This window comes from Eretmochelys imbricata, chromosome 10 (assembly GCF_965152235.1).
Source record: "Eretmochelys imbricata isolate rEreImb1 chromosome 10, rEreImb1.hap1, whole genome shotgun sequence".
Classification (NCBI taxonomy): Eukaryota; Metazoa; Chordata; order Testudines; family Cheloniidae; genus Eretmochelys; species Eretmochelys imbricata.
The window spans coordinates 83,046,289-83,070,324 of NC_135581.1; the positions used below are offsets into that span (position 1 = coordinate 83,046,289).

At 40.4% G+C, this 24,036-nt stretch overlaps 1 protein-coding gene across 4 annotated transcripts in view; it reads left to right on the plus strand.

Moving 5' to 3' along the window:
• Positions 1 to 213: 213 nt before the first annotated feature.
• The window catches only part of SPG11 (SPG11 vesicle trafficking associated, spatacsin), a 61,827-nt gene continuing 38,004 nt past the window's right edge, over positions 214 to 24,036 (plus strand). For 2 of the 4 annotated variants that reach the window (XM_077828049.1, XM_077828050.1), the window contains exons 1-14: positions 214 to 709; positions 2,265 to 2,449; positions 3,172 to 3,399; positions 4,755 to 4,953; positions 5,597 to 5,734; positions 8,391 to 8,848; positions 11,566 to 11,711; positions 12,607 to 12,739; positions 13,146 to 13,301; positions 16,581 to 16,759; positions 17,002 to 17,178; positions 19,219 to 19,290; positions 19,816 to 19,943; positions 22,883 to 23,061. In XM_077828049.1, coding sequence (XP_077684175.1) covers positions 423 to 709; positions 2,265 to 2,449; positions 3,172 to 3,399; positions 4,755 to 4,953; positions 5,597 to 5,734; positions 8,391 to 8,848; positions 11,566 to 11,711; positions 12,607 to 12,739; positions 13,146 to 13,301; positions 16,581 to 16,759; positions 17,002 to 17,178; positions 19,219 to 19,290; positions 19,816 to 19,943; positions 22,883 to 23,061 — 2,665 coding nt within the window. In that variant the 5' untranslated portion in view covers positions 214 to 422. Of the gene's footprint in view, positions 710 to 1,799; positions 1,815 to 2,264; positions 2,450 to 3,171; positions 3,400 to 4,754; positions 4,954 to 5,596; positions 5,735 to 8,390; positions 8,849 to 11,565; positions 11,712 to 12,606; positions 12,740 to 13,145; positions 13,302 to 16,580; positions 16,760 to 17,001; positions 17,179 to 19,218; positions 19,291 to 19,815; positions 19,944 to 22,882; positions 23,062 to 24,036 lie in introns of those variants that run through there. The other 2 variants (XM_077828051.1, XM_077828052.1) reach the window with 2 other exon arrangements.

The following is a 24,036-nucleotide window of genomic DNA, read 5'->3' on the forward strand; positions in this document are numbered from 1 at the left end:
GGAGGGGGGGTGCTCACTGCTCAACCCCTGGCTCTGCCACAGGCCCTGCCCCCACTCCATCCCTTCCGGCCCCTCCCCTGAGTCTGCCATGAGGACCTGCTGATGTATTACTGTGGCTCTTTGGCAATGTATATTGGTAAATTCTGGCTCCTTCTCAGGCTCAGGCTGGCCACCCCTGCCATAAGACTACGAATTTCAACTCACATGCTTCTCCTTGGTTGCACTGCACAGCCAGCACGCCCGGAGACTACAAATCCCACCACGCAATACTCCCTCTGGGTACAAGAGCCTCTCGTCTTTGCCGCATGGCATTCTGGGAGTTGTAGTCTCAATGGAATGCCCGCTTCGTGAGGCGAAGAGAGCGATTTCGCGGTCTCGTCGCCCTCTCGCGCCAGCTGGCCGGAAGTCGTGCCCTGCGCAAGATGGCCGCGCCCTTGTCGCGCCCGGCTGAAGCCGGAAGTTCGGTCTGGGGGAAGCTGGCTGGCGGCCTCCGGAGGATGGAGGGGGCGAAGGGGGAGCTGCGGGTGCTGCTGGTGCCCCTCGCCCGGGAGGCCGGGAGCCCCCCGGGCGACACAGCCCAGGTCAAGCTCAACAGGGCGCAGGACGCTCTGGGAAGCCGGCTGGTCTCGGGGGGGCTCCACCTCAGGTCCCTGGCCTGCGGCAGGGCCGGCCGGGCCCGCGGCAGCCCCATCCCTGGACCGTGGGCGGAGTAAGTGGCGGGTCCGCGGGCGGGGCGCGGCGCGGCGGGGGGGTCCCGTCGAGCCCAGGGGAGGCGCTGTGCGGCGGGCGGGGCTGGCGCGCCGGGACCCGAGCCGCGCCTCAGGTGGGGTGATGCTGTCTGGAGGCTGTCGGGCCTTTAACCCTGTCACGGGTTGTCGGGCGGCGCCCTGGCGTGCCCGTGTGTCTCCACGCGCTGGGGGTTGTTTTGCTCGTCGCCACAGGGATGCACATAAGCTTCTTCTCCAGGGCCGTCTTCAAGCCGTAACAGCCCTGAATGGGGGAGACTTAATGGACTGGGGGAGACTGCAAAGGTCTTGCTGTGACCCACTAAGCCCCTCTATTTGTCTTCTGACTGCAGAGGCGTTAGCCGGCCACTCTCCCGGGGGTAAAAACAAGGAAGAGTCTGGTGGCACCTTAAAGACGAACAGATTTATTTGGGCATAAGCTTTCATGAGTAAAAAATCCACTTCTTCAGATGAAGAAGTGGATTTTTTACTCATGAAAGCTTATGCCCAAATAAATCTGTTCGTCTTTAAGGTGCCACCGGACTCCTCATCGTCTTTGTAGATACAGACTAACACGGCTACCCCCTGATACTTTTCTCCCCGGAGTGGCTTTTCCAATATGTGCTAACTCAGGGGTCGGCAACCTTTCAGAAGTGGTGTATCGAGTCTTCATTTGTTCACTCTAATTTAAGGTTTCGCGTGCCAGTAATACATTTTAACATTTTTAGAAGGTCTATTTCTATAAATCTTTAATATTATAACTAAACTATTGTTGTATGTAAAGTAAATAAGGTTTTTAAAATGTTTAAGAAGCTTTATTTTAAATTAAATTAAAATGCAGAGACCCCCGGACCGGTGGCCAGGCCCCGGGCAGTGTGAGTGCCACTGAAAATCAGCCAGCATCTTCAGCATGCGGGCCATAGGTTGCCTACCCCTGTGCTAACTACTGATTGCTAAGCCATCTGTTCCACCTTGCATTTTGCTGTGACCCTGGGAGAACTTTTCCCAGACCTGAAGAAGAGCTCTGTCACTGTGTAGCAGCTGGAAAGCTTGTCTCTCTGTCACCAATATAAGTTGGTCCAATACAAGGTATTATTTCACCCACCTTATCTTTCTGAAGAGTGGCAATCTTCTCTGTCTTGGAACACAGACAAACTGTTACAGCCTCCCTGAAAACTGAAGCATCACTGACAGCTTAAAAATCTCATTATGTTCTCACTATGTTTTGAAAGCGTTGTGCCTATTGTTGTTACAGGTAACACTTATGATCACTATAACTAAAACAGATAAAAGAGCAAGAAAATATTTTTCCTTTTTAGTGTTTAGTTTGGACATTTGATAGCATTTTATGTGTATATATTTCACTGTTTTCCTTTCAGTGTCCTAGTTTTGTGTGTGTGTGTGTGTGTGTGTGAATAAAACACCACACTGGATATTTTTTAACTGCTTTGTTATGTTTTATGAACTGTGGAGTTGACTGAAGTTGGAAGAGAATAATGTGAATAAATGTAACATATTAATTATTGTTATTAAATATAGCTTCATGTGGGAGGATGCAGAAAATAATGATCCACAAGGAAACAAGTCAAAACTCCTGGCTCTTAGTAAAAACAATGAACTGTTTGTCTATGAGCTCAATAGAGAGGATGGAAAATCTGACACAGCTCCCTTGTACAGCTGGAATGAAGAGAGACTTAAAAAACTTCTGGAAGTTAAAAATATTAGTGAGTATATTAAATGTATATTCCATATTTTTAATCTTTCGGTGATTATGGGCCCAATCCTGCAACAACTATTAACATGAGGAGGAGCTGCAGGATTGGGCCCTAGGAAGGTGTAAAATATTTTCATGCTGTCATTTTTAATGTTGTGGGTTTGGAACTCCCTGTGTTGATGAGGCATGTGCTTGCTCATCAATAATGCTAATGGGTTTGTTGCATGGCAATGATATAAATATTACAGACGGACATGCACTTCACCTGATCAAATGAAAATAAGAAAGTTCTATAGTTGAAAATATTCTCGCTGGTCCTGCAGAGACTTAAGTATATTACTTAACTTTACACAGTGACTAGCCTATTGAAGTCACTGTATAAAGTTAAGCAGATATGTAAATCTTTGCAGGATCAGGGCCTTGATACATTAAATAACTTTAAGATCCCTCTCCCTAAAGTCTCCTTGTTAAAATATTTTATTTTCAAAATTAGTATTTTTAGTGTCTAAGAAAATGGTGTTTTGTGTTCCCCCTGTTGGCTTTGTGTAGTAGCAGTTGGTTAAATAAATTAGTGCTATTCTTGGAACTGTTCTGACCACAGTGATCTTGGCACACTACATTGGTCAAAAGGCTAAGACAATGAATTTAAGCTATAATCTTAAAGTGTCTCTCCAATCAAAACTACCAATTTGGATATGTAAAAAACTTGATTCTTTAAAAATAATTTTACAGGTCTTTCTTCAATATCGTCTGTGAGGATTCTGTCATTTAAAAAGAGCACATCTTTGCTGCTGTTGAACAATTTTATTCTTGTGCACCTTGATTTTCCTGGAGAAGATACAGAATTACAGGCACTTGACTGCTTTATCCTTGATTTGTCTCCACAAGCTTTGGAAAGAATAACAGATGTGAACTTTTGTAGAGGGGTTCTATTTTTGTTAGATAATTCTGGTTGGATATGTATCCTTTGCAATGGGAGGGAGACTGTTTCCCAATATAATTGGTCAAAAAAAGTAAAGTCATACTATGAAGAAAAAGAATGTAGATAATAGGAAAAAAATATTTCTTGATACCCTTTCAGGACTAAACACAAGTTTCGTGAAGGAAATTCAAGCCTTGCTATTTTGAAGTTATTTCATCCATCTAGTCCATGTGATAGCATAGTTCAATGTGAAAAGCTGAAGTACAGGTACCAACATGGTCTCATCAGGCCAGTGGAGCTTCATTATTACACTGTAGATGCTAACTTTTTGGTCTCTTGTGGGCAGGATGGTGGCCATTTGCTTCACAAACTGTTCAGCTATCTCTATTCCCAGCTAATTTTTCTTACATTGTGTAATAATCCCATTATTTTGTTCTTCCAACTGCGACTGGCAATAAGCAATTGCCAAAAAAAGTGAAGGCATGTTTAGAGAGGTCCAGGGTTTTTTAATAGTATTTAGATTTTAGTTGATTTTTAATTACATTCCTAATGGTTTTACAGACTTATACTAGTAACTTCAAAATATTTGTTTAAAGTAATTTATAGGTTGTACTTTCCAAGACAACTAGATAAGGTCGTTCAAATTTGATCAAATTCTGTAGCTTGTTGTCTTGCTAAATAGCAGTGGTACAATTTCTAATATGAGACTGGAGTCCATTGCATCATTTTTGGTGGCTGACTTCTTGTTAATGCTCCTACTCCATGTTCTTATCCAGAACTCAAAAATAGGCTTGTGAACATTTTTCAAGCAGTCTCTCACCAATAGGCCAATATTCATTACGTTAATTACTATTCAGAGTGATTGTTTTACTTCAACTTCAGTCCACTCAGTCTAAAACTGTTATTCTAGCAACCTTGCAATTTGTACTGCCAAAATTTAAAAAGACCTCTTCTGCTCTAGTCATTGTTAATTAAAACTGTACTTTGCGAAGTTTTCTTTTATAATCAAAAACACATATTGTCCAAGAGTGAAGTTCGGGGCAGCAGGGAGAGTGGATGTAGAAATGGTGTTCAATATGTGCTCTAGTGGCAGAGAGTTTCTAGTTAAATTGGACTGTCACCTTTTTATGAAGCAGGGCACATGTCATACTTTGCATTTGTACAGCACCTAGCGCAATGGAGCTCTAATCCTGAATGGGCCTTTGAGTGCTACTGTGAAACATAAAAAGGTAATAATTATAAATACCTTGCTGTGCAAGAACTTGAAGACTATATACATATACACCTGCCTTGGGAAACAAAGTACAAGAAATTCACTGTTATATTTTGTTATGTATTTTTTGCTTGTTGGAGAGTTTTGAAACCTGTCACTTTCTTTGACTTTGGCATAAAGACATATTTGATACAATAGATGGTGTGCATCTAGCAGATGTTGATGTTGCACTCTTCCAAGCAAACGTGCAGGATGAGAACAAGAATACAACCGTCATATCTCCCCTCACTTCGGTAAAGGTGTCGCACGATCTCAATGTCGCTGTGATCGTTAATTCCTCTAATTGTGCCATTTCTATTGATCTAAATTTGTATTTCAGGTATGTTTGCTGCACAATTTTAACATACATTTTTATGAGGCTAGCTAGTTTTAAATTATTGCCAATCTTGCGCCTGTTGAGGTCAGAAGCCAAATTCCCATTAACGTCCATTTGGGTAGGACTGGGCCCAAGATATAGTAAAAGCGTATTAAAAAATCATGTTTCTTCAGAGTTTGCAAATCAGTGTGCTTTTAACATATGTTCTTCCACTCGAGCAAGCAGAAAAATAGTCTTCGTGTACGATTGCTGTAGGAGGCGAGGGATATATTGTGATTTTTCAGATAGCACTGGGTAGTAGCAGCTCCTTGAAGTATCTACAGGTATTCTATTGGAACTGCTTAGCAATTTAAATTTACCACCTCTATTTGATAACTGCTGACTGGAGATTTGACCCTGCAAGAATTGCTCCCTTGAAATAGGGTTGCAGAATCATATTCTGGGTTTATATTATGTGAATGCATTTATATGGAATGCTGTTGAGTTTAGAGAGAGGACCACTTCTCTGCAATATTATCTTCCAGTTTTTCATCAGAATAATTTTGTGACTTTATAGAATAAATATGAAAATTTGCATTTTAAAAATAGTCATTAAAAGTTTTGGAGGCGGTGTAACTTGAATTATTTTTAATATCTTTATTTGCAGAGAATTCCCTGGGCATTTATTTTGTAAGAAAATTTTTCAGAATCTTCCTGTGACACGACTGGAAGGAATTGATGAGGATGACCTTGCCAGCTCTGACTACAGCATGAAATTTATGAGGTTTTCTTTCCGGACAGACAGGTATGTAAATATAAATACCTTCTAACACGAGCTATTACAGTTCCTGCTACATCATAATCTAGGTCAGAGATTCTCAAACTGGGGGGAAGACCTCCCTGGGGAGACATGGAATGTATTCTGCGGGGGCGTGAGAAGCTTTAGGAAAAAACTTCACACATTTTATCCACAACAATGAATAACTAGCAGAGCTGATTCCTCCAGACATATCAGGTCCTCCCTCAGATGGCACTGTGCATTTGACTCTAGATAGCACTGCATTTTGACGGATTTCTGTTAAGATTCCATAGCATTATACAAAGTTGTTGTCATCTGTACGTTAATCCATTTGCTACACCACGGTGTGTATGTTTAATTGTAAGCATTGACCTCAGTCGGAGTTTTGTGTTTGCTCTTATTACAGTGGATCATTGGCTCTGTTTGAATCAATGTCTTACTGTTTTTAATATTTAGTGAGAGTTTTTTTTATCAGTATATGTACATGGCGGGAAGGGCGTAAACTACAGACACGAAGAAGGGGGTGCGATCAAATAAGTTTGAGAGTCACTGATCTAGGTGATTCACATATTACTAGACTACTTAATTTTAATTACAAATTTTGCAAGTTCTAAAATCAGCTGTGCACAAATTTGTTAGCTCATCTTAGTTTAAAAATGGTGTGGTCCGTAGGCCACTGCTAGGAAATTAATTAGATGGTCTCCGTCCATTTTCCATAGGCCACTAACCAACCTTGAGACAATAGTGTCCTTGTCATACTACTATGACTTAGATTTGAACCAGTACTGACAGACATGGTGTCCTATTACAAGTCCCACCAGAACTTCTTTATGCTTGACACAGATGAATACATATCCTTGTCCATAAGAATGGCCATACTGTGTCAGATCAGTATCCTGTCTTCCGACAGTGACCAGTGCCAGATGTTTCAGAGGGAGTGAACAGAACAGGGCAATTATTGAGTGATCTATTCCCTTTGGTCCAGTCCAAGTTTATGGCAGTCAGAGACTTAGGAACACCTGGAGCATAGAGTGGCATCCCTGATCTTGGCTAATAGCCATTGATGGACCTATTCTGCAGGAACTTATCTAATTCTTTTTTGAACCCAGTTATACTTTTGACCTTCACCACATACCATGGCAAAGAGTTCCACAGATTGACTGTGCATTGTGTGAAGAAGTACTTTCTTTTGTTTGTTTTAAACCTGCTGCCTATTAATTCTATCAAGTGATCCCTAGTTCTTACGTTATGTGAAGGAGTAAATAACACTTCCCTATTCATATTCTCCATGCCAGTCATGATTTTATAGACCTCTGTCATATCTCCCTGTAGTCATCTCTTTTCTATGCTGAACAGTCCCAGTCTTTTTAATCTCTCCTCAGATGGAAGCTGTTCCATCCCCCTCATGATTGTTGTTGCCCATCTCTGCACCTTTTCCAATTGTAATATATCTTTTTTGAGATGGGCAACCAAAACTGCATGCAGTATTCAAGGTGTGAGCATACCATGGCATTATATAATGGCATTTTGATATTTTGTCTTATCTATCCTTTTCCTAATGCTTCCTAATGTTCTGTTAGCTTTTTTTGACTGCCACTGTACACTGAGCAGACGTTTTCAGAGAACTATTCATGATGACGCCAAGATCTTTATTGACTAGTAATAGCTAATTTAGATCCCATCATTTTACATGATGATGTTTTCCAATGTGCATTACTTGCATTTATCAACGTTGAATTTCATCTGTCATTTTGTCACTCAGTTTAGTGAGAGCCCTTTGTAATTCCTCACTGTCAACTTTGGACCTAGCTATCTTGAGTAATTTTGTATCATCTGCAAATTTTGCCTCTTCACTGTTCACCCCCTTTTCCAGATCATTTATGAATATTCTGAACAGCACAGGTCTCAGTACAAATTTTTGGAAGACCCTGCTATTTACCTCTCTCCATTATGAGAACTGACTATTTATTCCTACCCTTTGTTTCCTATCTTTTAGCCAGTTACTGATCCATGATAGGACCTTCCCTCTTATCCCATGACAGCTTACTTTGCTTAAGAGCCTTTGGTTAGAAACCTTGTCAAAGGCTTTCTGAAAGTCCAAGTATACTACAGTATATCGACTAGATCACCGTTGTCCACATGCTTGTTGACTTCTTCAGTAAATTAGAATAAAAATAGTCTGAATATGTTTTGTTCACATGTAGTATTTTAATTTTAGTATTTTAACTATGATGTATGGATAGTCTTAGAGATAAACAATATACCATTAATATTAACTTCTTAAATCTAAAGCTGTAACAACTTTATGTAGTCAAAATAGTTCTCTTGATTTGATGAATGTCTTATTTGCCAAAAAAACTCACAAAGTCCTTGAGAAATTCTATGAGAAAATTAAAAACAAAGATCAGTACTGAACTTAGTGAAATTTATGAGCTAATGTGGCTGTAAACATACAACTCAGCTGCACCAAGTAAATCATCATATTAAAATAGTTTTAGTTTACTTTGCCAGTATTTTGAGGGTGGAGTGAAGGATTTTAGATGTTGTCCATAAATCTTAGTTTATGTTATTGTTTTTGGTCAAAGTAACCTTTTAAAATTGAAGCCTGTAAATGACTGTCATTATCATGATTTTGGTTGTACGTTTTTCTTTCTTTCTCGAGGTCATGGAAAGCACACTTGTCCTCATTATGGAACACGTCAAAGAGAGCTGACTCTCCAAATTTGGTATCTAACATTTGCTTACGTTGGTACCAGTACCTTCCCCATCTTGAACATTATGATTATAAAATCTGTGAGACGTCTGAGAAGATCTTGTCCTCCATTCCACAAGACATTGTCTATATCCTTTCCGAATCAACAAAGAAAGATTATGCAAATATCAATGACATAGGAAGACAATGGAAAAAAATCCATCCAGGAGGACTAGAAGAAATGATGAAACTTGAGTGTAAATCTGTGACAGGATTTAGTGCACTGTTTGCATTATCAGCTGGTAACAAAGGATTGACTGTTGCTCTGTGGGACTTAGAGACGCAAGATGTGACATATTATCACATTGGCAAAAACTGTATTTATGTGGATTGCAGTGGAGAGGAGCAGTTGTGTGTCATTCAGACAGGTGAGGTTTTTGGTTTTAACTAATATGGTGAAGACTTCTGTTGAAAACATTTTGGTCTGTACTAACAATATGCTTCCCCCGTCTACCTAATATGATTCTCCCCAATTCATAATGCTTTTCTGCTGAGGGTGAGTGTCATATAGGGCCCTACAATAGCTTTGTGGCCCTGTTTTAACAGAAATTCAGTATGTGTAAATTAAACAAATTGGTGCGTAGTTTGTAATTTTTTGATATACTGATTTAGTATGAATTCACCAATCATAGTGAATAATTACATTGTATAGAAAAACCTATAACCATCCAATTTTATTTTCAGGTTTATATAGGAAGTACAGTTATATTTGCTAAATCTATGTTTTATTTTAAACCCTGCCATTTAGAACATTAAGTTTCAAAGACAGTGATTCATCATACATCTTGTTGTAAGTCAGAGCTTCATGAAAAGTTTAATGCCAAATCCTGCTTTGAGTTATAAATTTGCACCTCATATAAACTCCACTGGGAGTTGTGTGTGTTATATTTGAAGGCAGAGTTTGGCCCATAAAGCGAGAGCCCTTCCTCATGGCTAGGGTTGCCAACTCTGACTGAAGCTATTCCGGGAGTTTTTTTTCCCCAACGTGAGGCGATGTCATTTTCTTAAAATATCCTATTAAAATCTCCTGGATTGCTTTCAATGGTCTCTGGGAGATTGATGCCGATTCTGGGAGACTCCGGGCCAATCCTGGAGCCTTGGCAACCCTACTGATGGCCTGTGACCCTGAAATCTGAATCAGATTGGGGTCTCTTTGTTTAGTGCATTTTTCTTTTCTTTTTTATCTGCTTTGTTTCCCCTTCGTTTCTCCTTATGTCACCCCCAGCGTGGATGGTTTTATGTTTGCGGTGACGGGAGCAAGTGGTAGTCTCTCTCTCTTGATCTAGGAAGGGGCTTTTTGTGGTTGCTGCACAGGCAGGTAGTTCATGCTTTCCTCATAGGGTCACACATGCAAGCTCCATGGAGTGCCTAGTTAGTTTCCTTGCCTCCATGTTCAGAGGAGCAGCCGTGCTGGTCTGTAGCCGCAAAAAGAACAGGAGGACTTGTGGCACCTTAGAGAAGAACACATTTATTAGAGCATAAGCTTTCATGGGCTACAGCCTACAGTGCATCGGATGCATAGAATGGAACATATAGTAAGACAATATACATACACATACAGAGTAGGTAGAAGTTGCCATACAAACTGTAAGAGGCTAGTTAATTAAGATGAGCTATTATCAGCAGGAGAAAAAAACTTTTGTAGTGATAATCAAGCTGGCCCATTTAGACAGTTGACAAGAAGGTGTGAGGTTACTTAACACAGGGAAATAGGTTCAATATGTGTAATGACCCAGCCACTCCCAGTCTCTATTCAAACCCAAGTTAATGGGATCTAGTTTGCATATTAATTCAAGCTCAGCAGTTTCTCGCTGAAGTCTGTTTTTGAAGCTTTTCTGTTGCAAAATTGCCACCCTTAAATCTTTTACTGAGTGGCCAGAGAGGTTGAAGTGTTCTCCTACCGGTTTTTGAATGTTATGATTCCTGATGTCAGATTTGTGTCCATTTATTCTTCTGCATAGAGACTGTCTGGTTTGGCCAATGTACCTGGCAGAGGGGCATTGCTGGCACATGATGGCATAGATTACATTGGTAGATGTGCAGGTGAACGAGCCCCTGATGGCGTGGCTAATGTGATTAGGTCCTATGATGGTGTCACTTGAATAAATATGTGGACAGAGTTGGCATTGGGCTTTGTTGCAAGGGTAGGTTCCTTGGTTAGTGTGTTTGGTGTGTGGTTGCTGGAGAGTATTTGCTTCCGGTTGGGGGGCTGTCTGTAAGCGAGGACAGGTCTGTCTCCCAAGATGGATCATTTTTCAGGATAGGTTGTAAATCTTTGATGATGCGCTGGAGAGGTTTTTGCCTCCATGGATCTTCATTAGGAAACCTGAATCTGTATACTGACTGATATTCTTAGTATGGTGTACACCATATTGACTAGTTTGCTAAATGCATTCTTTTTATCTGCTGGAGAATCTTATGTTTTGAATACCTGAATTTGACCTTAAACCAATGATTGTGTTTTTCTTGTGAATCCCTGAACCTCTCTGACTTAGTATCAGGAGAGAGAAGGTAGGTGAGGTATTATCTTTTACTGGACCAACTTCTGTTGATGGAAGGGACAAGGAGGAAGAAGAGCTCTGTGTAGCTCGAAAGCTTGTACCTTCCACCAACAGAAGTTGCTCCAATAAAAGATATTACCTCGCCTACCTTGTGTCTGTCATATCCTGGGACCAACACTGCTACAACAACACTGCAAACATAAATATTAGGTAGGAAAAAACAGATTCTATGGATATTTACATAGGTAGATCACTCTGCTCCAAGATACCTTCCAAACAGTGGTCTTCTGCTGTGTCACTTAATTCTCTGACTCAAACTACATTCTTGTGTTTTCTTCAGCTTCTCTTGGACACCAACTTCCACCTTTTCATGTTCTCTGTATGTATACATATCTTCTTACTATATGTTCCATTCTATGCATCTGATGAAGTGGGCTGTAGCTCACGAAAGCTTATGCTCAAATAAATTTGTTAGTCTCTAAGGTGCCACAAGTACTCCTTTTCTTTTTGCGGATACAGACTAACACGACTGCTACTCTGAAACCTGTCAATGTATTGACTGTCATTTTCATTCTTTTATTTAGAGCATGGACTCTCCTTGATTCTGTTTGGTTTAACTCAAGAGGAATTCTTGAATAGACTGATAATCCATGGAAGTGCTGGCATTGTAGATTCTCTTTGTCATCTCAATGGGTGGGGAAGATGTTCGATTCCCATACATGCATTAGAGGTAAAATAAAATGTAGTTTATCTATTATAGATCAGGAGAATATGTCCTTAAAGAAGTGTGTGTAACTTATTTTAGTCTCTCATCATTAATAATGATTTTACCAGTCCAAAAAACAAACAAACAAACCCCCACAACAAGTTGAGTTAAGGTTAAGAGTGTATCAGTAACTTAAGGGTTTAAAAAAAAAAAAGTGCAAGAATATTGTAGTTATTAAAAAAACAAGCATTAGAAATCCAAGAAAATAAGGAAATGTAAAGTAAAAGTTAACATACTGTAGAGAGAGTGATTTTTTTTTTCATGATCAAGAGCCCTGGACGAGTGCATGGACAAATATTGGTCCTGAAAACATTTGTACTGATCTGCCAAATCAACATGTTTACAACTATCTCTTTCCTATGATTTTAACAGTTGATATTTCACAAGTCACTAGAACTCCATTTTTGCTTTTACCATTTCAGCCTTGCAGATCCAGTATGAAAACTTACAAGCTTAGGCACAACATTATCATTTACTTGCCTGGCAAAACAAACAAACTGCTTGTCTCTCTCGAATTTTTCAAGGGTGCAGTTCCATCTTTTAGATGAGGGCATTGGTTAAAAGTCATGATGGCTGGTAAAATGTTGGACCTTTAAAACTGTCACCCTACACTATTTCCTTAATAAGTGTCTGACTATTCAGTCCAGGATCTTGGACAAGTTTTATTTATTTTTTAAACCCTGATGAGATGTATAATATTCATTGCTGAATTGGCACTGTATCTAAATTGCTTTGGTTTTTTTTCTGTCCCATATGCTTCCACTTTATCATCACTGAACTTAAAGAAAAAATATTATCAGTAATTCACTAATGCACCTTTTTAGAGTATTTGTGACAGTATGGTTGCATCTTTCTTTAGGCCGGTTTGGAGAACCGTCAGCTAGACACAGTAGACTTCTTTTTAAAGAGCAAAGAGAATCTTTTCAATCTTACTTCAGCCTGTTCCTTACCAGAGCAATCTACCAATATCACACCCCAATTTTACTTGAGAAGTAAGTCAAATATTTTAAGCAACATTAACATTTCAATTTAATTGCTTTTTTATTAGTAAGTAGTTAATTTTTTGTTAGGTCAAATTGCCACTTCATTTATTCACACTCAGGTGTATGTTTGGATGGCAATACTCTGTCTAGGTTTATCCCCTCCAAGTGAATGAGAGAAAATTTGCACAAGACTTTCAATATTTAAGCTGTTTGGCTGTGTTCCAATATTGTGCTACACTAAACATTTTTAATGTGAAGAGAAAGTGGTGTATTTGCAAGGTGTGACTTCGTTAATTACACAGTGTAAAAGATTTAGGTGACTTATCTTTATGGCCTATTTGTTTAATTCTTGTTATGTAATGTGATCCATCATCTTTTATTGTGTGTGTGGTTTTAATTTCCTATATGATTATAGGTGTGGAAGAACTGAAGCCAGCTTTAGATTTACTTTGCTCAGCAATCAGAGAAAATGATTTGGAAGCTCAGAGTAAACACTTCTCTGAGCAGCTGCTAAACCTTACTTTGGCTTTTCTTAACAAACAAATCAGAGAGATTTTTATCCACACAAAAGGTAAGATTACTAACATGGATAACATGTAGTAGCTCATATCTGGTCCTGTTTCCATGAATAAGGACTAAATAGCACATCTTTATTTTTAAGATTCCCAAACTCTGTACACGGGTTCTAAGTTTTTCAAAACTATTCTCTTAGGATTCTCGCTCTCACAAATGAATTTAGGCTGGAGATTACGTTGAATCAGAGATCATATTTACAGGGAACGGGGAGATGAAAAGTTAGGCTGAATAAAATGCACATCAGCTGAAATAACTAAGATAAATAACTGATCAAGCTCGAGTATCAGGGAGGCCAGTAGGGGTCTGATCATGCAGCCTTAACTCATGTGTAACCCCCATTGAACTTAGTGGGAGATTTGCATGTATAAGGATGCAGGATCAGACCCTAAAAGGGCCAATGTGTAACATAAGAGTTGATATCTCTGTAAACTCCTAATTCTGAATTTCAAAAAGTAGCAAAGTATTATTTCCCCTGCCCTTTTCTTCTTCTATGGAAGACTTTTCCCTTTCCCTGCTCCCCAGGTTACAATCCCACTTCCAAAGCCTTGTGTCATGATCTTTCTGGCCAAAGAGAACAAGATAGGACTCTTTAAAACCTGTAAATGCTACTCCCATATCAACCGGAAGGGTTGTTGTAGACCAACACAGTGGTTCTCAACCAGGGGTCTAAGGCAGAGGTAGGAAAACTACGGCCCGGGAGACTGTCCTGCCCCTGAGCTCCTGGCCCGGGAGGCTGTCCCTCCTCCCCTGCAGCCGCGTGGCGCAGTGCTCTGGGTGGCAGGGCTGCAGAGCCCAGCCTGACACGGTGCTCTGTGCTGCGCGGCGCAGCTGCCTGTCCTGGTGAAGCTGTGGTGCCAGCCACCGGCGCTCCAGGCAGCAGGGGCAGGGGGCAGGGGGGAGTTGGATAGAGGGCAGGGGGTGGTCAGGGGCATGGATAGAGGTTGGGGCGGTCAGAGGGTGGGGAATGGGGGTTGAATGGGGGCAGGGGTCCCGGGGGGGCAGTCAGGAAGGAGAGGAGGGGTTGGATGGGGCGGCAGGGGAGCTGTCAGGGGACAGGGAGCAGGGGGGGTGGATGGGGCAGGGGTCCGGGGGGGGCAGTCAGGAAGGAGGGGGGGTTGAATGGGGTGGGGGGCAATTAGGGGTGAAGGGTCCAGGGTCGATCAGGGAGAAGGGGTGGTTGGATGGGGCAGGGGTCCCGGGGGGGGGGCAGTCAGGAAGGAGGGGGGGTTGGATGGGGCGGTGGGGGGCAGTTAGGGGTGGGGAGTCTGGGCGTGGTCAGGGGACCGAGAAGCAGGGGGGTCAGATGCGGGCAGGGGCTGGACCATGCCTGGCTGTTTGGGGCGGCACAGCGTCCCCTAACTGGCCCTCCATACAATTTCAGAAACCCGATGCGGTCCTCAGGCCAAAAAGTTTGCATGCCCCGGTCTAAGGCCTCCTGCGGGGCCACAATCAGGTTTCAGGGGGTTTGCCAAAACCTACAGGAGTTTTGCAGGGCCAGCATTAGAGTTGCTGGGGCCCAGGGAAGAAACCCGAAGCTTAAGCCCCACCATGTGGGGATGTGTCTGAAGCCGAAACTCAAGCAATGTAGCTTCGCAGGGCCCCCTGTTGTGTGTACCACCAGGCAATTGCCCTGCATAAGTAGGGGCATAGCGAGCAGATCGAGGGACGTGATCGTTCCCCTCTATTTGACATTGGTGAGGCCTCATCTGGAGTACTGTGTCCAGTTTTGGGCCCCACACTACAAGAAGGATGTGGATAAATTGGAGAGAGTCCAGCGAAGGGCAACAAAAATGATTGGGGGTCTAGAACACATGACTTATGAGGAGAGGCTGAGGGAGCTGGGATTGTTTAGCCTGCAGAAGAGAAGAATGAGGGGGGATTTGATAGCTGCTTTCAACTACCTGAAAGGGGGTTCCAAAGAGGATGGCTCTAGACTGTTCTCAATGGTAGCAGATGACAGAACGAGGAGTAATGGTCTCAAGTTGCAGTGGGGGAGGTTTAGATTGGATATTAGGAAAAACTTTTTCACTAAGAGGGTGGTGAAACACTGGAATGCGTTACCTAGGGAGGTGGTAGCATCTCCTTCCTTAGAGGTTTTTAAGGTCAGGCTTGACAAAGCCCTGGCTGGGATGATTTAACTGGGAATTGGTCCTGCTTCGAGCAGGGGGTTGGACTAGATGACCTTCAGGGGTCCCTTCCAACCCTGATATCCTATGATTCTATGCTTGCTACCCCTTAACACCGGCCTGGGTTTTAATCGATTGGATATACAGAAAACCAGTTGTTGTGGCACAGCTGGGCCATGGAGTCTTTATAGCATGTTGGCGGAGCTTCAAAGAGAGGTTTAGAACCCTGGACCAACACATTGACTCACTCTCCCTTCTCCTGAGGCTGAGCTCCTGTCTTAGGAGTGCTCAGTAGTCCATGCCAACCAGGGGGTAAAGAGATCATAACCTAGAAACTGAACTCTGATCTCATGCAGTAGTGCACATAGCCGCTGGGAGGCCATGACAGTCATTTTAACATGTTATGCACTATAAGTAAGGCAGTGAGTCTTTCACAGAAATCACCGTGACTTCTGCAGCGGCCGGTGTGGTTGACCCTAGGGCTGCGGGAGCTGCTCGGGCGGCCCTGGGGCCAGTCACTCCAGCCGCTGCTCAAGCGGTCCCAGGCAGCTTGTCCCAGGCTCTGCTGTTCTAGAGCAATGGTCTAGGAGCAGCAGCGGGGCCCCAGGCCGCCTCCCCCCCAGGAAAGCAGAGTCCACCAGAGTGCCCCCCCCACCCCAGAGCAGCAGCATCGTCTGCTGGAGCTCCCCGCTCCCCAGCACCTAAGATTTAGTTATGGGTATTTATAGTACAAGTCATGGACAGGTCAGGGGCCGTGACTTTTCGTTTATTGCCTGTGACCTGTCAATGACTTTTACTAAAAATACCCGTGACTAAATCGTAGCCTTAACTTCAGGTAGCACTTGGAATATTATATTAAAATGTTCGTATATTTTAAAGGTAACTTGTATAAATAAGAGTTGGTTGAATATAAATTTAATGTCAAAAATTAGGGCTCTGATCCTGCAGTCAAATCAGTGCAGGTGGGCCTGTGTGGAGCACCACTGTTATCATGGGCTTGCCCACCCAGATTGGGGTCTCTGTTTGTACCATTGTGCTTTGTGTTCATTGAGATCAGAGATAAATGCTGAACTTTATTGAGCTCTAAGGGTTAGTGCTGTAGTGTTCATTTTATTTTTATTAAAGTGGCCCATTGTTGCCCCCCACAGAACTCGATGAGTGCTTGCAGAAGTGTGTGGATATTTTAACCACCTACATTATCGAACTTAGAACATTTATGATAAAGTTTCCTCGAAAGCAGACAAATCTCATAAATATAAGATGTGATTTTGATGAAGACATTCCCAGAACAGAACAAAGCCAAATGTGGGAAACACTCACTCCGGAGGTAAAAACAAATAATTAGTTTGGGGATATTAAATTCCCATGAAATGTATTAAAGGAAATGAACAGCATGGAGTTAGGTTCAAACTACTGAAAAAATAAGCAAAAATTAAATAAACTTGGTTTATATTTGCTATTCAAATAATTGCTCAAAAGAAAAAGCACAAGGATTGTAAGCAGCGTACCTTGCAATTTCTATTGGAGAACAGATCTGTAGAAATTGGTTTTGTTTTTTTTCCCTTTTAGCAAGTTATTTTTGAGGCCATTTTAAACAACAGAATACCTGAGGCTCAGACGTTCTTCCGAGTGAATCAGAACCCTGCTCAGAGTCTTCAAGAGCTGATTCAAATAGGTTTTGAACTTGTTTATGACAGTCTTCTAAAGGGCAATGTCAAAGAGGCCTCAGAACTCATAAGGAATATGGTGAGTGATGTGTTTTAAAATACTGCTAAATCTGAAAGAATTTCCTTATGGCTAAAAAACAAACAAATGTACACTAGAAGTGGGTTTTTTGTTAGCGTCCCACAGCTGTTACGAATACACAAAACTTATTTTGAATAGTAAATAGTCAAATGAACATTATTTGTAGGAAAAATTGTCCACTAACATTCCTTCAAAACTTTTATGTAATATGCTGTGAATGTGTTGTGACAGATATAATGGTTAGGAAAGAATATAAAGACAATTCTTTCAGTTGAATAATCAGAAGTTGTTAATGGCTTGTTAAATACAGTTAATCTAGCTGTCTACCTGCAGTGTTTAGATACGTATGCTGCTACCAGGTTTGTATAGAAGAGAAATAAAATATTTTTCTTTACATTTTTTTTCCTTGCTCTTTCAGTGTCTGTTTTGTCTGAGTAAAAAAAACAAAACAAAAAAACCCTCTAGACCTTCAAGTCTAAAATACATTGAAAGAGAAGTGAAAGTTGCAGTATAATAACTTTTTTCAATCTGGGTGTCCTATCAAGAAGCTGGGTAGAACTCTCTTCACAGGAGAGGGAAAGGAAGCAGTTTATCCTAATTTTTTTCCTAACCCTTACTGGTTTCCTTACAGGTTGTTAGTCTTAGAGCCCCTAAAAGATTTTCTAGAGAAGTGAAATGCATAAGAACTCTTTGGAGGGACAGACATTTAGCAAGCTAAAGCATTTTAGAAATGTGATTAGAGAGTGTTCTCATAGTGACTTTGTCCCAATGCAATTTTATCATCTTTACATTAACTAGGTATATTCATTGTCTTTCTGCTGCACAGCTTCTCTTCTCATTCATGACTAACATTTAATGCCACTCCACCTGTGGAATTCAGAAGTGGTCCACAGTTATATTTTATATCAGATAAAATAAAAGTTATACAAATTTCTAGATGAAGTAGTTTCAAAACAGAAAACTAAAACATTCTGTTTCAACCTTATCGAAAAGTTTTGTTTAGATATTTTTCTCCCCAAGTAAAATTTTGTCAAAATAATACGTTCCTGCAGAAGTCGTTGATAGACAAATTGGCATTTTGCAACAGAATGTTTCCCACATTATTCCTTAAATTATAATGCTCTTGCTTTAAATGGGAGGATCTTCTATTTCTACCTATTATTCTACTATAATAATTATAACTCTGCTTATCCTTTCCCCCCTACTTCTGCAATTCATTGCTTGCTACTTCTCATTAGTGATGAATGAGGATAGAAGTTGTGCAGCAGAATAAAAATTGTTACTGGATAATTTTCTTTGTTAGCAACTTTTCTCTTTATTCTACTTGTCACCCTCCCCTCCCTCGTATTCTGGTAAATGACTGGAATACAATTTGTAATCAATCAAAATTTTTCTCTAAAGGGAGATTTAGACATGTAATTGCTTGAAGTTTAATAGATCAAGGTTTTGTCATAATAATAATAATTGGTTGCTGGAGGGTTTCTCCACTTTTTGGAAGAACTTTTCTCGTGGCCTGAGCTGAAGAGTAGGGTTTAGCCCTGATGACTCCAGCACCAATGGTGGCCTCCCTCCAAATTCCACAGATGGGGGGCGGGGGGGGCGGGGTGAGGGGGCGTTACCCATTAGTGATTAGTGAGAGAAACTGCTAACAGAATATTATGGCATAAAACATTTCTTTACTTACTGCCTTATGCTTCAAGTTCAGTATACCCATACTTAGTATACATAGGGGTGTGTATTTTCTGGACTTGAACACTGACAGCTGGCTATACATTTTATATCCAAAGGGATTAAAGAGATCAAACAGGCCCCAGGACATTTGCAATACTTCCGTTGGCTATATACAGACTAGGGGAATGGAAGTACTGAATTCTCTCTCTTCTGATCTGTGGAGGGAAATATTATGGTACACATATTGAAGATGCTGAGCTTATGAAAGAGAATAATATGTGTTCTGTCATGAGTGACGAAAACTACTTCTACATATAGAATTTGTATTACGCTGTGTTATCTGTAATGGAAATTCTGATTTTTTTATAGGGTTTTGATGTGAAAGAGCAGCTGCATAAGATATGTTTCTACACTATTGATAAAAACATACGCAACTTGTTGGTAAGTGGAGAAAAGACTTTTCTGACTTACATTATCAGTTGCACAGAACAGTTAACTTTTTGTACATCTGTATGTAGAATACACACTCTTCGCTATCTCAAAACCTCTCAAAACCCATCCTATACAAACTCTATTGTGCCCCCTGCAACCATGCACTGGTCTTAGATTTGTCGTTGCCCCCCCCCGCCTTTTTTTTCCCCATCTGCAGTTGAAGTTAAAATTGGTTGAAGTGACAGTTTATCCTGTCCCTGGTGCATTTCTTGCCTGAGTTTATACACAGGATGAAATTCTGACTCCACTGAAGTCACTGTCAGACTCTCTTATTGACTTCAGTGGGGCCAGGATTTCACCACAGTCTGTTATACCACACTCACAGATCCCCAGGTTCCTTCCCCCGGATCACTTCTGTCTTAATGTTTTTATTATCAAAGAAGTCAGCAAAAAGATTAAGTTCTTTTTTATGTCATGACAATAATTTGTGAAATATATTTGTGATCAAAAGTAGTATTTTAATTTTACTCAAAGGTGAAAGTGTTGCAAGAACAAAACTATTTTTCTGAAAAGGAGAAGAGAGTGATAGCCTTTGTGCATCAGGTTGAAAACTTTTATTCGGGATCCTTCCAAGACAATAAAGAGATTCAGCCTCTTTCCAGGTAACATGGTTTAATTGCCTTTTTATCTTAAATGAACAACATAAGAACTATGGCAATCTAAGACTTGTATTCTGTAGGTTTTTCTGTGCTAACAAATATGGACTTTTGTAATTCTCCAACTACAGTGGCATGGGGTTCCTGTTACGTAGGGTAAAATGTTTTTAAGAGCTCTGGAAGATGATTATTTTCTTCATGGACAGGACACTTGTTATCATGAACTTAGTGTAAAATCTTTGCAGACTACACTTGGTCGATCATTAGCCATAGAAGGATACCATTTTTTAATGGGCAAATATCTGTAAATGTTGATTTAGCTGTATATACAAACCAACAAAAAATATTTCTATCGATCATAATAGAAATTTACAGATAAGCAGCATTTTTTTTTCTTTGCCTGAGAACTTATTCCAGTCAAAATCCAGTGATTTAGACTTTGGAATTAGGCTTGTGACATATGGACTAGCAAGTGAATAGTAAAAATAGGTATGCTTTGTTGATTTAAGGATAGTTACTGTGTATATTTTGACATGATGTTGACAGTTTGTATTTTTAGTGGTTTATAAAGCTTTTTTTGAATCTCAGCATCTACTGTCATTAAATAATTGTCTGGCTCCTCCATAGCTTTTGGCAACTGTAAAAATTTAAATTAATAAAAATCTAAAAAAAAAAAACCTTAAATATATAAACATTGATATTATCTGTCAATTATTAAAAAAAAATTCTTCTAGGCCTACTTCTTACTGTCAATTTAGTGGAGGCCTTTTTATGTCACCTCTACTGTAAATAAAACAGTGGCTTATGCTGCTAGTGGCTTAAAAAAAAAAAGACTAATGTGATCCTTAGATGCATAAATGGGACTCTCAAGTAGGAGTAGAGAGATTAATTTACCTCTGTTTGGCACTGGTGCGACCACTGCTGAGTCCAGTTCTGGTGTCAGCAATTCAAGAAGGATGTTGATAAACTGAAGAGGATTCAAAGAGGAGCCAGGAGAACAATTAAATAATTAGAAAACCTGTCTTATAATGATTAAGGTCTTTGAGTCTATCTGTTTAGATTAAAGATCAGTTTAAGGGATGAGTAGCGCCTACATGGAGAAAAAATATTTGAAAATGGACTTTTAGGTCCAGCAGATAAAGATATATCATGATCTAATGGCTAGAAGTTGAAGCTAAACAAATTCAGACTAGAAAAAAGGTGTACATTTTTAACAATGAGGATAATTAACCATTGGAACAGTTTACCCAGGGTCATAGAGGATTCTGCATCACCGGCAATTTTTCAATTAAGAATTGGATGTTTTCCTAAAAGATCTGCTCTATTAATCCTTTGGAGGAAGTTCTGTGGCCTATTTCATGCAGGAGGCCAAATTAGATGATTGTGGTGATCCCTTCTGGCCTTGGGATCTATGAGACATATACTATTGATAAAATAACTAGGTATACAAAACCAAGCTAATGACATGTTAAGGCCTACTGGATGTATTGCTTACATTATGGTATTTCTTTATTCATTGCTTGAGGTACAATAGATGGCAGTTAATTTAAAAAAAGTGTTTTGGCTTTTGGTTACTTTACTTCTGTGGGTAACTACCAGGTGGAACAATCCTTCACTGGCAGAGGAGCTCAGTGACTTAATAAGACTCTTCCATTGTTAACTTCTAATGAGAATTCTGTGAGCTGTAACATTCAGTGAATGTCTGTGTGTTGCAAAACATTTATCCATCTGTCTTGTACTAAAACCAGTGTTTCTGCAGTTACCTGTAATACGGCTGTTTGCAGCACACACGGGATAGGTGAGGCACCAGCCAGTACAGATTACAGGTGCCCTTCCAACTTTGGAGTCACATGGTGAACCCTTTACTAGAGCTAGTGCAGCACGAATAACTGACTTTTCGGTTTTCTGGCAGTTCTGAAAAAAATTTTTTTTTAAACTGTTCATTTCAGAATGAACCAAAACTAAATTTTTGGCAAATTGAAAGAGTCAAGGGAAAGAAACCTACATTTTGGGTTGAACAAAATATTTTGAGCATTTTTAACCACAGTAAAGGCCATGAGGAGCTAGATTCATGAAACTGAGGTGGTGGTAGTGGTCGTGCCCATGTGTAATTGTTAGCCCAGTGATTAAGGCATTTACCTGGGATGTGGGAAACCCAGATTTGAATCCCTGCTCTGAAGCGGGGACTTGAAACCAGGTCTCCCCATCTCAGGTGAGAGCCCTGATCACTGGGTTTAGAGTCATCCTCATTCTACTCCAGAAATGACTATTCAAGTATTTTATGAAAAAGTAAAACATTATGGGGTTCACAATCAGGTCCTTAATTTTTATTTTCTCTTATGATAGTTCCTTAACGTTCGGTTGGAACACACATTCCTTAAATATTAGTGTTGCTGTTCAGGTGAATCATTTTTGTTTCAACACTATGAGTGTTCTATAATATTGCAAACTACAGAACTTGGAAATGAGAACACGCTAAGAGGCTTTATTAATATCATATTCATTATAAAACACACTTATTACAGTGCATGTTATCTCAGTTCAGTTTGTACAGCACTGAATATTTACTACTGTGCCTAGCAATTAACTAGCTTTTTTCCCGCATTACATTCATTTGTTCCGATCCTAATACATTATAAGCATTCCCAAAAATCTTTTTTGAAGATACAGATCTTGTTGGCAGGACCAGCTCTAGGCACCAGCAAAGCAAGCATGGGCTTGGGGCGGCACAATTCCAGGGGCGGCATTCTGGCCATCCTTTTGTCCTCTCGGAGCTTGGGGCGGCAAAAAACCTGGAGCCAGCCCTGCTTGTTAGTATCCCTTGTAAAGCACCACTAAAAATTATAAATAACAGCGTTAATGAATTTGTTAAATGTTCCAATACTGTGAACTACAGTTTGTAAGAAGTTTAGTAAAACATCTTAATGGGTAAATATTTCTGCCAGTTTCAGGAATTGGAAAAAAGAACAAGATCTGTCCAGTCACACAGCTGTTTTGGATACATTCTTGACTTGTGACAAACCTCAGATTCACAACAGGGAGCACAGAATTATGTTAAACTGGGGTCAGTGGTGGGATCAGGATATTCAGGAAATGATTCTTCTTCCCAAAAGATCACATGAAGGCAAGTATTCCAGTACTAAGGAGTCGAAGAAATTAAACATTGAAAACTAAAGGTGCCTTTGTAGCATTGAGTTGTATTTGGGCTGGTGGAGCATAGATGTGGTGAGTTCAAGATGAGCAAAAGGGAGGTTCATAGAGTCAGGTTCAGTTTATTTTCACAGTTCCAGTATGAGGAAAGGTTAACTTGTGTTTTGGGAGAAAAAACTCAGATAAATTGTGAAATTTGGCTGAATCAGCCTTCAGAATGTGGGCACGAAAATCAGTCTACCCTTTGATGCTTTGGGGAAGAGAGGAAAGAGGCTAGCTTAAAAGGACTTCTCAAATAGTATTTTATATTGTGAATGACTTGCATGATGGTGGTTGTTCCAGAAAGCTGCTTATATTGTAGCATTTTGTTTTTCCACCATAAAGTTCTAACTAGTTATGACAGTGTATTTAATTTATTAGCAAAAGAATTGCATTGTATTAACAAAAGAAGAAACCTTGGATCCGTTCACCAGGTGTACATATGTGACTATAAAGGGTCTCACTGTTACCCTAAAAAGAAAAGGAGTACTTGTGGCACCTTAGAGACTAAGCAATTTATTTGAGCATGAGCTTTCGTGAGCTACAGCTCACTTCATCGGATGCATACCGTGGAAACTCCAGCAGACTTTATATACACACAGAGATCATAAAACAATACCTCCTCCCACCCCACTGTCCTGCTGGTAATAAAACCTGGATTTGTGCTGGAAATGGTCCAACTTGATGATCACTTTAGATAAGCTATTACCAGCAGGACAGTGGGGTGGGAGGAGGTATTGTTTTATGATCTCTGTGTGTATATAAAGTCTGCTGCAGTTTCCACGGTATGCATCCGATGAAGTGAGCTGTAGCTCACGAAAGCTCATGCTCAAATAAATTGCTTAGTCTCTAAGGTGCCACAAGTCCTCCTTTTCTTTTTGCGAATACAGACTAACATGGCTGTTACTCT